Source organism: Vanacampus margaritifer, chromosome 14 (genome assembly GCF_051991255.1).
Source record: "Vanacampus margaritifer isolate UIUO_Vmar chromosome 14, RoL_Vmar_1.0, whole genome shotgun sequence".
Lineage (NCBI taxonomy): Eukaryota > Metazoa > Chordata > Actinopteri > Syngnathiformes > Syngnathidae > Vanacampus > Vanacampus margaritifer.
Genome location: NC_135445.1, coordinates 19,635,200 through 19,648,095, shown reverse-complemented (window position 1 = coordinate 19,648,095; position 12,896 = coordinate 19,635,200). Strand labels below are relative to the sequence as shown.

Sequence of the window (12,896 nt, the reverse complement as noted above, 5' to 3'; positions counted from 1 at the left end):
TTTTCATAAAGCATTAAAAGTTGAAGTGATAAAGCCAAAGATTTGTTCGCAATATTTTTTGAGTTATGACTTACTGACTTGCGTTTAAGCGTCGCCACACTTGTTTGGTAGAATTTTGTGAAGTTGTCGTAGTAAACACCTACCAGTAAAAGACTGCAAGTCAAAGTGTTTAGTAAATTACCTCTAATGACAGTAGATAAATAATCTGTCTTTCATATGAATTCATGGTTCCATCCAGCCTAACCTATACAACCAAAATATTTATGTATGATAGATCTGATTTTGCTTGTGTACCGCTTATCCTAATGAGGGTCCCAGGCGTGCTGGAGCCTATCCCAGCTGACTTTGGGCAGGAGGCCCTGAACTGGTTGCCTGCCAATCACAGGGCTCATTTACCTTTATTTTAGCCTAAGCCTACCTAACCTATAAACCCCCCAAAATTATGTAGGATAGATCTGATTTTGCTTGTGTTTGTTTTAAAAACAAAACAAAACATGGCAACATATTAAATTGCAACATTTAGCGAGGTAAATTGCCCATAAGTTACTTTTCAAAATCGTTCAGCCCTAATCAAAACACAGACAGACCCTCTAATGGCATTTCACTGGTTTTCATCACTTTTGACAGGGAAGTTCGATTATGTACAGTGGTTTTAAATGTGTTTTTTTTAATACAATGAAGTTCTACACGAAATAATTTCTCTCGTGTCTTATTTAACAGCCATCATGCCCGTCAATGTAAGAGGCGCTCAAGTACAACAGCGCTCTCTACAGGCTACTACATTTATCACTTGGAATTCTCAAGATAATTGACTAAAAAACAAAACGTATAAATCACTTTATCTTACATTGATTGTACTGGTGTTTGTTTCAATGTAATATTCTTAACTTTTTATTTACCACTAACAATATCTAATTAGGTTTTAAATTTGCATGAAGGTGCAAATCTACTAATGATAGGTTTATTTATTTATTTTATTTATTGACAATATATAAATTGACAATTCAGTACCATGATCGTTTTATGGTCGTTCCACTGCTGGCATTGTGACGACAACATATATCCTATTTGAGCCCTCATTGGCTGAAAATCTAAAATACAGCCATGTGATTGGCAGAAGTGGCTGTCAATCAACCGCACACTGCCAATGCACTTAACTCCTGACCTACTAACACAGATCTATGAGTCAGAAGAGAAGCCACATTGGAGAAAGAAAAAAATCGGAGGAAAATGTGGTTCTTTGCCCTTTGTAAAATGTTGTCGACCCAGATATTTCCTCATGTTTGTCAGGAAAGATACATCGGTGATGCATGACTTCTTCGTTCAGGACAACGGCACTAACATCGCCACCTATTTCATTCTATAGCGACAAGATACAGTGAAAATGTGAGTACTATCGAATTAAACGAATTGTTTATGCTTATTATTTGATTTGGTTACATGTCTCGGTGTATGCCTAAGGGCTGTTTAGTTTATGATCTAATTTCTAGCGTAACACTTTAAAAACTTAACCTCATTGTAATCCAAAATAAACCATTAGCCACAGAGTAATGTAAGGTCATACAAGTATGCACTGCATCATTTGGCTGCCATCAGCAAGTTTTATGAACAAAGAATGAACCCTTATTAGCTTCTATAATTATGTAGCGATTTGGAATGGGTGTGAATGGAGGGTGTTTGGGTCATATGTTGGCTCTGTAAAGTCACGTAGGCCTTGTTACCAGTGACAAGAGTTTACGGATTGCGACACAGCGTTGCAACCAAAAAACTGGTTTGGGCTCACTGTGTCACACAACGATGTTGGTATATTTTATTATATTGTAACCAGACAACAAGTTCTTGATCAACGGTGCAGTTGTATTTACTGTCGCACACTGTTAAAAGGTGGACTTTATAGGGCGTCGTTCAAGCCTCATTCGCCAGTGTCTGAGTAAAGTGAGGCAATCATGTCATGTACCAGAATGCCCCCATTGTCTTTATCCGGCCTGTTACGTCGATTATCTTGCTTTTATCTGGATCCACTGGTTAACTAGTGATATATTTACACACAAACAAAGCAGAACAAACATGTGTCTGTTTGTTTTTTGCCACACCGGCGAGCATTGCATAATGTCTGCAGCAACAGAAATTTCTGGCAGTCACGGGCTGGGGGAGGCGACGGGTGCTTATTCACAATGAAGGAATTCTGGGGCATACGGCGTGTTGACGGCTTGCTGTGAACCGATCCCAGCTCTGGTCCCGTCTGCCAAAGATGGATTCCCTGCTTCCATCATCAAGGTCCCGACAAAACCGTCGTGAATTCCTGTAACCACTGCTTTGTTTTTGTTTTGTATCTTGTTTGAAAATGACTTGCTTAAAGACTACTGAAAAACAAATGTAATAGATTTTTGTATGGTTTGATCTCTGATATTATCAGACAGTTGTGGTAAATCAAATGTAATCTTTTTTTCACCATTCTAAAGGAACATAATATAAATGTAGAACACGGGATGTCTGTTGCTGGAGTATGACACTATTTCAATTATATATATATATATATATATATATATATATATATATATATATATATATACACACACACACACACACACACACACACACACACACTACTCACAAAAAGTTAGGGATATACAGTATGGCTTTCAGGTGAAATTTCAGGACAAGCCTAAAATGCATTCAAACCTTTACAGGTGAACTTAATGTGACCTTCTCTAAGCTTTTGAATCCACATGTACAACTGTTAAACGTTTCAGTACTTTTTGCACATGTTGCTGTTCTCTAACGAGGAGCTTAATGGCAAAATTCACAAACAACAGTTCTCCAGCTCATCGAGGTGGCATCATCAGGGAATGGCTGTTAGAGACTGGTGTACCTGCACTTTCTTTAGACCAGGATCTTATTGAAAACCTGTGGGATCAGCTGAGTTGCCGTGTAGAGGCTGGAAACTCTGCACCCCAGAACCTTCAATTACCTGAGGGCTGCCCTTCAAGAAGAGTGTGATACCATGCCTCAGTAGACAATGAATCGACTGTAATTGATGCTCAAGAGCACATGACGAGTTATTGAAACATTGACATTTTTTGTTGTTGTGGTGTACCCACCATTGTTAATTTTTATTTAAATGAAATGCTTGAGATGAGGAAATCACCAGTGCATCCTTCTACTTAAATGTCATACTTTCATGATATGACATCACTCTGTTGTGTGAACTTTTGAGATTTTTCATAAATTTTACCTGAAAGCCAAATATCTCTAACTTTTTGTGAGTCGTGTATTCTATTGCATCAAAGTACATTTTTAAATGTAATTGTAGTTCTAGTAATCGCTAATTATTATACATAGGTCGTGCCACATCTTTAAGGAGGCAGACATGATTTGCTGTCATTTTTCAGCTACAGCTACCTGAAGGAGAAGAACTTTGCAAACTTCATACCTCTGGTGGTGCTTCCAGCTAGTGTCGGATCCGATGGGTCGACCCCCACTTACCTTCCACTGCTCCGCAGCTTGTCTCCCTGTGCTTTCCTCGCTCTCGCTAGCTCTTGTTAGCTGCTCCAGCTAGTTCTCACCAGAGCCGTATATAGAGTTTGGCCAACTGGGTAGGGTAACAAGATTGCGTCCATATGTCATGTCAAACTCTCTATATACGACTCTGGTTCTCACTAGCCGTTTTTGTTAGCTCTTCCAGTGAGTTCTCGCTAGCCACTCTTGCTTGCCACTCCAGCTCCTCCTGAGCCTCCTGATCGCTAGGCTGCTCGCTCGCTCACTCCAAATAATAATTGGTAGTAATTGTTGATAGCCTTGTGAAGTGTGGTCTCTCTGAGGCACCTTAGTGTGCATTCTTCAAAATCGTTACATTCTATTAGTTTACCACTAGATGGCACAAAATAATACACACTGCCTCTAACTCTCCTTTTTTTGCAGTCAAAATATTAAAAACAAAGAAAAGGCAATTATTGAAATTGCTTGTAATGATGAATTACTATAGGATGTCCATTCACCCCCATAAAAAATGCACATTTAAAAGCAACATTAGGCAGGCAAGGAGTGTCAAACTCATTTGACGCGCATCTGTGTTAATGGTTGCCCCCAAAGGGCCAGGTGCAACTCTTAAGACAGTATAAATGTAACTGCTTTTAATGTTAAATAACACTGAATGTAATGTTGGGCAAAAAGTTATTTTCTCAGCCACCGATAAATCGTACAAGTTCTCCCACTTAAAATAATGACAGAGGTCTGTAATTTTCTTCATAAGGTACACTTCAACTTTGATGTGTAGGGGGGAATCCTGGAAATCACATTATAGGAGTTTGAAATAATTTATTTGTAAATTATAGTGGAAAATAATATTTAGTCATCTCCAAAGAAGCCTGGGCTGTTTTTTCCCACGCAAGAGCTCATTCCTGTGGGATCACAATGATCATGAGAATGGTGATCTTATCATTTGGCCAGATGAAACCGAAAAAATGATTTTTTGTTACAAACTCAACCGCCATGTTTTGAGGAAGAAGAATGCTGAGTTGCATCCCAAGATTACCTACTGTGACACATGATGGTGCCAACATTATGCTTTGGGGCTGTTTTTCTGCACAGGGGACAAGATGAGTGGTGCGTGTTAAGGAACGAATGAATAGGGCCATGCGAGTGTTGCCATTTTTGCCCGGCTTCGTTCAATGTTGCAAAATGTTGCAAAGCCTCTAGCCACACTCCCTCAAACCCTATTTATGCTCTCAAATGGTTTTTATTGTCGCATTTTCAACATTTTCAAAAAAAATCTGCGCCAAAAAGAGAAATATATAACATGTTCAAAATTTCTCTGCAACGAGAAAAACGGTTTGACAGCATGTAGAATGTTTTAGAGTGTCTCGCAAGTGTCTTTGCTATGTTTTGCAATGCCGCAAAGGCAACACTTGCTATGTGTGCACATCCTCGCAAGTCTATGCCGCTCAGTAAGACACAAGCTTAAGAAGCATTTCAAAGACAGTTTCCAAAACGAAACTCTTTGAAAGGGATTGAAAGTCCGTGTTCCCCGGTGACAGCCCCAAACATGACTAGTCGCTCAATAGGAGATCTACATGGAAGAATGGGCAACAAAATTGTGTGCAAGCAGGTGAAGGCATACAGTGCAGTAAATGTTTGACCTCTTTAATTGCCAGCAATGGTTAATCAAGTCATTACTGCATTACAAAGTACTAAGTTGAACTTATACTTATTTTCCACCATAATTGAATTCTGTAAAAATCCTACAATGTGTTTTCCAGGATTTTTTTCCTGACATTTTTTTTTTTGCCAGTCTGACACCCTTATAATCATAGGTGCACATAAGTGGTGCGCTGGTGCGCATGCACGCTGACTATCTTTATTGATTATCCACCAAGCATTTTACATTCATTTTTTTTGGGAGTGGAGTGGAGTGGAGAGGTAGATCATTGAACTGATTATGATTATGATATGGGCATTTCTCAGTTATTTGAGCCTAGTTGTGCCTGAGTTTCTGCTCTCTAACTGTTGATTTGAGTGAAATTCAGTAGTCCTCCTTGAGCACTTTAAGAATTATCAAGGCTTGCCATGAACTGGAATCTACTGTCCACAGTGAAAGAAGTTTTGCATTTCCTATCGACCGATGTGGCTAACCAAGGAAGACGCCCCTGTTGTAAAATTAATAACTTTGAGCTCGACTGAAATTTGCAGCTGCTCAAGGGACAAGCCAAATGCCCCTTGCATAAAGTTTTGGTCATATGAGACAAAGATTTAACTACTTGCCCACAATAACCAGACATATGCTTCAAGGAGTCAAGGTGAGGCATTATAATTAAGCACTATACTAACTGACACCCATTGGTGGTGCTAACGCCATACTCCGGGCTGCCAGCGGTACTGGTGTATTACACAAAAGGGACAGAATTATGATGGAGGATTACTAATTTACTTTATTAAAATGTATCTCAGATCACAAGACAGCTGAAACTTCAATGCATTTTTTATCCCAAACACACATCAAAATTTTAGCTTTTGGAACATACAGTATGTGATGAGCGGCTTTTGTTGTGCAGTATTCACACACCAAACACTTCTACATGCTTCCAGGTTACAATAAATAAATACATGAAACGATGACATCAAGACGCATTTACGTCAAGACAGAGCATGCGCATGCCGGATGCAGCCTCGCCATTCCAAATGAAGTGTATACATGACGCTCGTTTGGATTGACGAAAGGAATACAGACGCTCCCCAACTTACGAACGAGTTACGTTCCGAGCGATCGTTTGTAAGGTGAATTTGTTCGTAAGTTGCTTCAGTGCTATATTTTGTATTATAATTTATGTTTAAAGAGAATACGTACAGTACTGTACTACGTATGTTAGAGAGAGAGAGCGAGAGACACACACAGTATGTACATGTACGTAATAAGATAAATAAAATGAAGTTTAACTTACTTTGGAAGATGTACTCGATGCTTAAGGATTTGATGGAGGAGGAGGAAGAGGAGGATTTTATATCATGAGAGGTTCTTCGTCGTCGCTGGAATGGGCTTCAAAAGTTACTTCCTCCTCCGTAACTTCAATGTAGGAAGAAGTTGAGGGTTGATGCGTATCTTCCTTGGAGGATTTACTAGAAACTGGCCGAAAGAAGCGATCTAACGACGATTGCACAGTTTTCTTCTTTTTTCATCATAAATGATGCGGTAGCACTGTATGGCATCATTCAATTGATTTGCAACCTTTGTGCAACGTTCAATATTTGGGTCTTGCTGCTCGAAGAGTGCGATGGCTTTATCTATGAGCGACAGGCGTTTCTTCTTCTTCCTCCTCCTCGACACGTTGCTGAGCCTCCAATGCTGGGTGAGCTCTCGCAGCGCGAAGCGTCGGTATTAGCGGCGGAAAGAAGCACTACAGTACTCAGAAAAAGGTGCGCAATACAAAATCTAACTTACAGCATCTCTTTCCGAACATTTTTTGACATGCGCGCATGCGCGCAGACATGTTCGTATGTACCGTTGTTCGTAACTCGAATGTTCGTAAGTAGGGGAGCGTCTGTATACCACCCCTGTGATTCCGGATGAAATTCCATTCAGATTCAGCCTTTTCATTCCGATTGAGGTGTTTATATGGAGCATTTTCATTCCGTTTGGCCGTTCAGATTCATTCTAATCGGAATACATGGCTCCATGTAAACCAGGCTAATGAGTTAAACTGCTGGATCTTGTGTCAGTATTCAACATGCCAGAATTAGAGCCCTGGGGGAAAAAATCTGTGCAAAATAATGGAAAAGGCTTTTTGAACATTTTTTTCTGTAATTAGCTAATGGAAATTAATGTATGACCCTTTTTCTGTAATCCCACAGATTGTGTGATGAGCAGTGGATTGCCCCTCGTGGAAGATATCATTTCGTAAATTAAGGTATTATGGGGAACAGTTACTTCTGAGGATAAACTTGACTTGACAAATATGCAATCAGTCAAGCAAGAAATTGACTCCAGTGAGCCATATAGTGGAGACGATGGCCTGCTACTGGCTGTGGCCTTACAAGGGGCTAACCAGGACCTGATAGGTGACGTCTCTGCTATGCCATTCATAGCTAAAACTACCTGTCGCAGGAAAAGGGAATTTATCCCTGAGGAGAAGAAAGACACTGTTTATTGGGAGAGACGCCGCAAAAACAATGAGGCGGCTAAGCGCTCAAGGGAGAAGCGGCGTATAAATGACATGGTGCTGGAGAACAAGCTGATGGCCCTTGGGGAGGAAAATGCCTCCCTCAAAGCTGAACTGTTGTCGCTTAAACTCAAATTTGGCCTTTTGAGCTCAGCAGCATATGCCCAAGAAATTGATATGTTATCTAGCCAAAAGAGTGCCCATCTATATCAGCAATTTGTCACAGCCAGCGCTGACCAGGGTTCCTCCAGCAAGGAAACAGAGCCTCACCACCTGCGCAGTAGCTGCATTTCAGTCATCAAACAATCACCAAATATATCCAAGGCATATGCTCCAACTCAGGGTAGTTTAAGTATGTGCAGAACCACAGAGGTCAAACGGGAACAGGCAGATAATGGCAGCTTTCTACATGACACAAGTAGTCCCTATGAACTATTTAGGAACTACATGACCAACCCCTTGTCAAGAGTCTGCACCCAATCTGCTCCATTCTTACAGATCACCAGGTCATCCAGTAACTCTCCCAGAAGCTCAGATGATGGTGCTTTGAGCAAATCATCAGATGCTGAAGATGAGCAGCAGGTCCCCAAAGGGTTGATGCCATCTGCAGCTGACCCAAGAAGTGTTATTGTATCTACACACAAAGTGCCCGAGGCCGGTTCGTCGGCTCTGCCTCATAAACTGCGAATCAAAGCCAAGACTGTCCAAATCAAAGTAGAATCCATCGACCCAGAGTATGAATCGTTGTCAAAACTGTCCTTGCCTACCAACAGCTGCTTCCAGGCGTCCTTGAACACTTCAGATTGCTCTCAGTCCTTGCGCTGCCCTTTGTCAGAACAAGTCATCGCCATGCATGACTGGACCCAACGGACTGAGCAGTGGCATAAAATCAGCATGAAAACATTTCAGGATAGCTCCATGAGTAGCAGGCAGAACCATAGCTTCTCAGACAAACCAATTGTGAACATCAAACAGCCATCCTATGCATACTCAGAGGACGAGGACTGTGGACTCTCTGAAAAAACACGTCACTGCAAGGGGCTGGAATGACGTCAAGTGAAACATCCACTCATCACAATGAGGCTTGTCTGCCGTTATAATTTTATATAATTTTCACTGATTTGGTATTACACTGTGTGGTTGATATGTGGCTTTTGAGCAACTTTTTGGTCGCTGTATATTTTCAAATAAAATATTTTGAAATTCTAGTACAAAGTGGTAATGTGGTAAGCACAAAACAATGACCAATAGAGATCTTGACGTCACGTGACTATTTCTCTGAACACGCCCCCCTGCGGCAGGAAAGTAGCGGCGCGGTGTTAATGGGCTACAATAGCGAGGAGGCCAAAAATTTGCGTTTATCCGTCAACTTTCTGCCCAAGAGCATTGACAGTCACTTTGATGAAAAGGACATAATATACATGCGTGAGGTGGACATGTTGGACTGCCGTTGAAGTGTCAGGAGTGCTTTTTTTTTTTTCAACTCGGCAGCACTGCTTCGTGGAATTACCTCCTCCCTTGCCAGTGAGTGCTTTCAAATCTGATCATACAAAGGCTTAACAAATTTGTACAATCCGAATTTATTTCCCCTTGCTGTGTGCTCAAAATGCCATCGAATTTAGCAGTTTCACACATGTGTTGCAGTGTTATTTACGTACGTTAGCAACTTATCATTATTTACACCGTAAAAAGTCTTCTTTGTAGTGTTATTAAATTCAACTGTGTAATATCTATTAAACTGTAGCAGCACAGATGAACGAAAACAGATTATTTCCCCCACATTTTGCATGTGGTAACAGTTAGCATCTGCTGATTTAGCCATCATGTACAAAGTCCAACATTGGCTACGCATTGGTTCCTCTTTTGGTAGCCTGGAACATGCTCAATCTTTTTTTTGCTTCTTCTCGTCGTGGCTGCTGGTCCACAACAGCTGTCAATCATTGTTAAAGTGTGTCGTTTGCCGTTTACTCAAAGTGGCAAATGCATTTTCTATGCTGGCTAAATAGCTAAATGGCTCGAATAGGGTGGTTGGCATGAGAGCCAGACAAAACATTGGGAACAAAAGCCGCATTTGGCCACAATGTGACCCCTGCCCCGTCGGGGTGCTAACGAAGACACTCGGGGCTAACAGTTAGGGCGTGGAGCTCCCCCACCCGGATAGAAAGTAAAAATTTGGTCAACGGCTCGCTTGATCGTAGAAGGGGAACACCTCTTATCGAAAACAGATTGGAGGAATTCTAAAACAGTGGGAATAGGACACGTCACGGGATCCATCCATCCATCCAGCTTGCACATCACTCCGCAAACAACTTTCACCTGTTGGCATACAGTGGACGGATTCCTGGCATAAATGGTTGCGCTAATGGCCGTTTTGGGACACATGACGTCAACGTCCGAATCTCTATTGGTTATCTGTACTTGAAACAGAAATGGAAGTATGATGTACAATTTCACATTGCTGATTGGACCTGTAAAGTTCATTCTCATACAAGTTTTGATAACTTTCACTCATTATTACCAGCTGTGTTTGTTCATCAGTTGCTATTACAGTATATACTCGTTTGCGTAAAACTACAATACTGACAATTATGAAAGATTGTCCTGCTGAAAATCTCTTCATTGGGAAAATTGCCTTTTTATACCATGTTGAATATTCTGCACACATAAGCAAATAAACTTTGAAAATGAAGGTTCACATTGATAAACAGGGTCAGAAGAATTTGGCCTTTTTTATAAAATTGTTCTCTAAAGAAAGATGCAATTCTGTTTAACAGTGTGGTTATTTGAGAATTTACAAAAGAAATGTTTAGATGTGTTGAATGCCAACCAATCGTGTAACATGGGCGTATGCTGTTTTTTGTCATTTTCCTTAAATAGTCAATGTGGTTAACACAGAATCATTTTTGTGTGCTTTTTCAAATTATATTATGTTATGTAATAATTGGGATTTTATTAAACAAAACAACCATGGTGAAGTGACTCAAAATACAGCGCCCCAAATTACTATGCCGTTTCAACAACTGAAATAGGTTGGAAAAAATAGTAGTATGTTTCTGTCTTTATTTATAGGAATGCTTGACTCATTGATCCATTTTCAGCAGTAAAAAGTTTATTATTTAGTATTTTGTGCAGAATGAATGTGATAACTACATTATTTTTTGTGTACCATCAATACCTTTAAAAACTATTTTTTTCACTTGCTGTCAACTGAAGTAACATCATCTGTGCTAAGGAAGTAGGTAACGACCAATCATGGCTCACCTGTTTTCTGGGTTTGGTCAGCAAACTGAGCCATGATTGGTGATGTCATCTTCAGTCGACAGCAAGTAAACAAATTAGTTTTTAAAGGTATTAATTGTGCATAAAAAAATAATGAAGTTATCAAATCTTTTTAGGATGTAACAGGGAAATGAATCATCTAATCTGTTTGACTTTGATATGAGTGACCTACACAGAAAGACTCAACTTGCTTCACCAGAAAAACAATAACTAACATATATTGTATGCATAATAATCTGTACAGTGTATGTGTGGTGCTTTTATTTTCCTTGCAGTACAAAGTATAGCCTTTTACTTGTGTCGTTTTCATAGTCCTTTCAACAACCATTCTGCTTGGATTTTAAGGAGCAGGTACAAGTTTACAGGCATTGTATTCCTGCTAACACAATTAATGGCAGTTGGGCAAATGTTGCTCAAGTTTTGAACTAGCCGTTTTGCCTTAAAGCTGGAATCCATAATGGTTTTGATTAATGTGATACGGCCATTATATGTCCAAAAACATTTGGACATATTTGTATTGTTTGGAGACACTCATACTGTAACTGTATGTATACCTCTGCTTGGGATGTTTATCAGGTAATGTAATATTTTGTAAAGTACAGTATTTAGCACTTTAATAAATCAGTAGCCAGATTTGATAAAATTGTGACATTTTTAATACAAATTGTGTACAGCACTACAGCTCAAAATACCTGAATGTGATTTAAAACAAACATGTATGAGGAATAAATTTAATGTATTGAATATGTATTTGATTTTGTCTTTTGGGAACATTACTGTAATGTTATGCTTTAATCTGGTTGCTTTAGTGCCATTTTTTGACAAAGTCAATAGTAGGGGTGGGAATATTTGAATGTCTCATGATTCGATTCCGATTTTTGGGTCTGTGATTTGATTCAGAATCGATTTTCGATTAAGTACGGTTTTTGATTCAAAATGATTTCATTAACAATGATTTTTGCTTCAATCTATAGATGTGCAAGGAATTATAATGATCTACTCCAGTCTGACTCGCTAATGCTAATTAGCGCGCTACTCGCGGCACTTTTATCACTCAAAAGAAAGGGAAAAAAACCTTTTTGGGAAGAATTTGATCGTGACTTTTTCCTTCTACTCTCTAATGTGGCTACAACTTAACAGTATAATAGACCGCGTGGAACCACACTGCTCCTCAGTGGCCAAACCGGGTACAACATGAACAGCGCTCCAAATAAAGGCACACACAAAGGCAAGACGGTATAAAATAATTTAAATAAACGATTTTGGGACATTTAAAATTGATTCTGAATTGTATTAAATGAGAATCGCAATTCTTATGAGAATCGATTTTTTTTGGCACACCCCTAGTCAATATTATTGTTTCAATGAAACGATAATAAAAAGAAAAAAAGTGTTCCCCTTATATACAAGTTGAATTTGTTTCGTGACCATGTTCGTAACTCCAAAATAAACTCATATTGTAAATCTCATTTCTATTTCCAGCGACAAAAAAAGAAAGAAAATAAGTTGTAATGTGTATTTCGAAGAGTAAAAATTGCAATCGAAAATATTGTACTTCCTAAAAACATACAGCAATGACACAGTTAATGAATGCAAATAATTAAAACGTTTGTCGCACTTTTTGCTTCAGTTCAATGGTCATTACGCTGTTCTTTCTGGTGTGTGCTCCTTGGCCACCAAGTGAAGTATAATACTGTACAGGTACATGGAGCCAGAGAAGACGTCACAACTCCTCAGCAGTAACAACAATTGTTCTTTGCTGAAGATAAACAATTTATATTTGTACTTGAAAGTATACATACCCAAACTTATAAGCGCACTGTATGGTGAAAAAAAAGGCTTTAGGCCCATAAAATCCAAAATACTGGAGCAATTGTTTTGATATTTTCAGAGGTTGAAGTTGATATGAGTAGAGATGTGCATGTGGATTTTGGTGACGATTCAATAGTATTTTTGTATCATTAA

General features: G+C 39.4%; 1 protein-coding gene across 2 annotated transcripts; it reads left to right on the top strand.

Annotated features, from left to right (window-relative positions):
* Positions 1–1,153: 1,153 nt before the first annotated feature.
* nfil3 (nuclear factor, interleukin 3 regulated) lies at positions 1,154–11,675 on the top strand. Of its 2 annotated transcripts, none has more exons than XM_077542581.1 (2): positions 1,154–1,386; positions 7,345–11,675. In XM_077542581.1, exon 2 carries the CDS (start codon positions 7,449–7,451, stop codon positions 8,700–8,702), a length of 1,254 nt encoding a protein of 417 aa, XP_077398707.1. In that variant the 5' UTR covers positions 1,154–1,386; positions 7,345–7,448; the 3' UTR covers positions 8,703–11,675. The 2 variants fall into 2 exon arrangements, with proteins under 2 accessions (XP_077398707.1, XP_077398708.1); XM_077542582.1 differs by lacking the exon at positions 1,154–1,386 and adding an exon at positions 1,422–2,277.
* Positions 11,676–12,896: the final 1,221 nt, after the last annotated feature.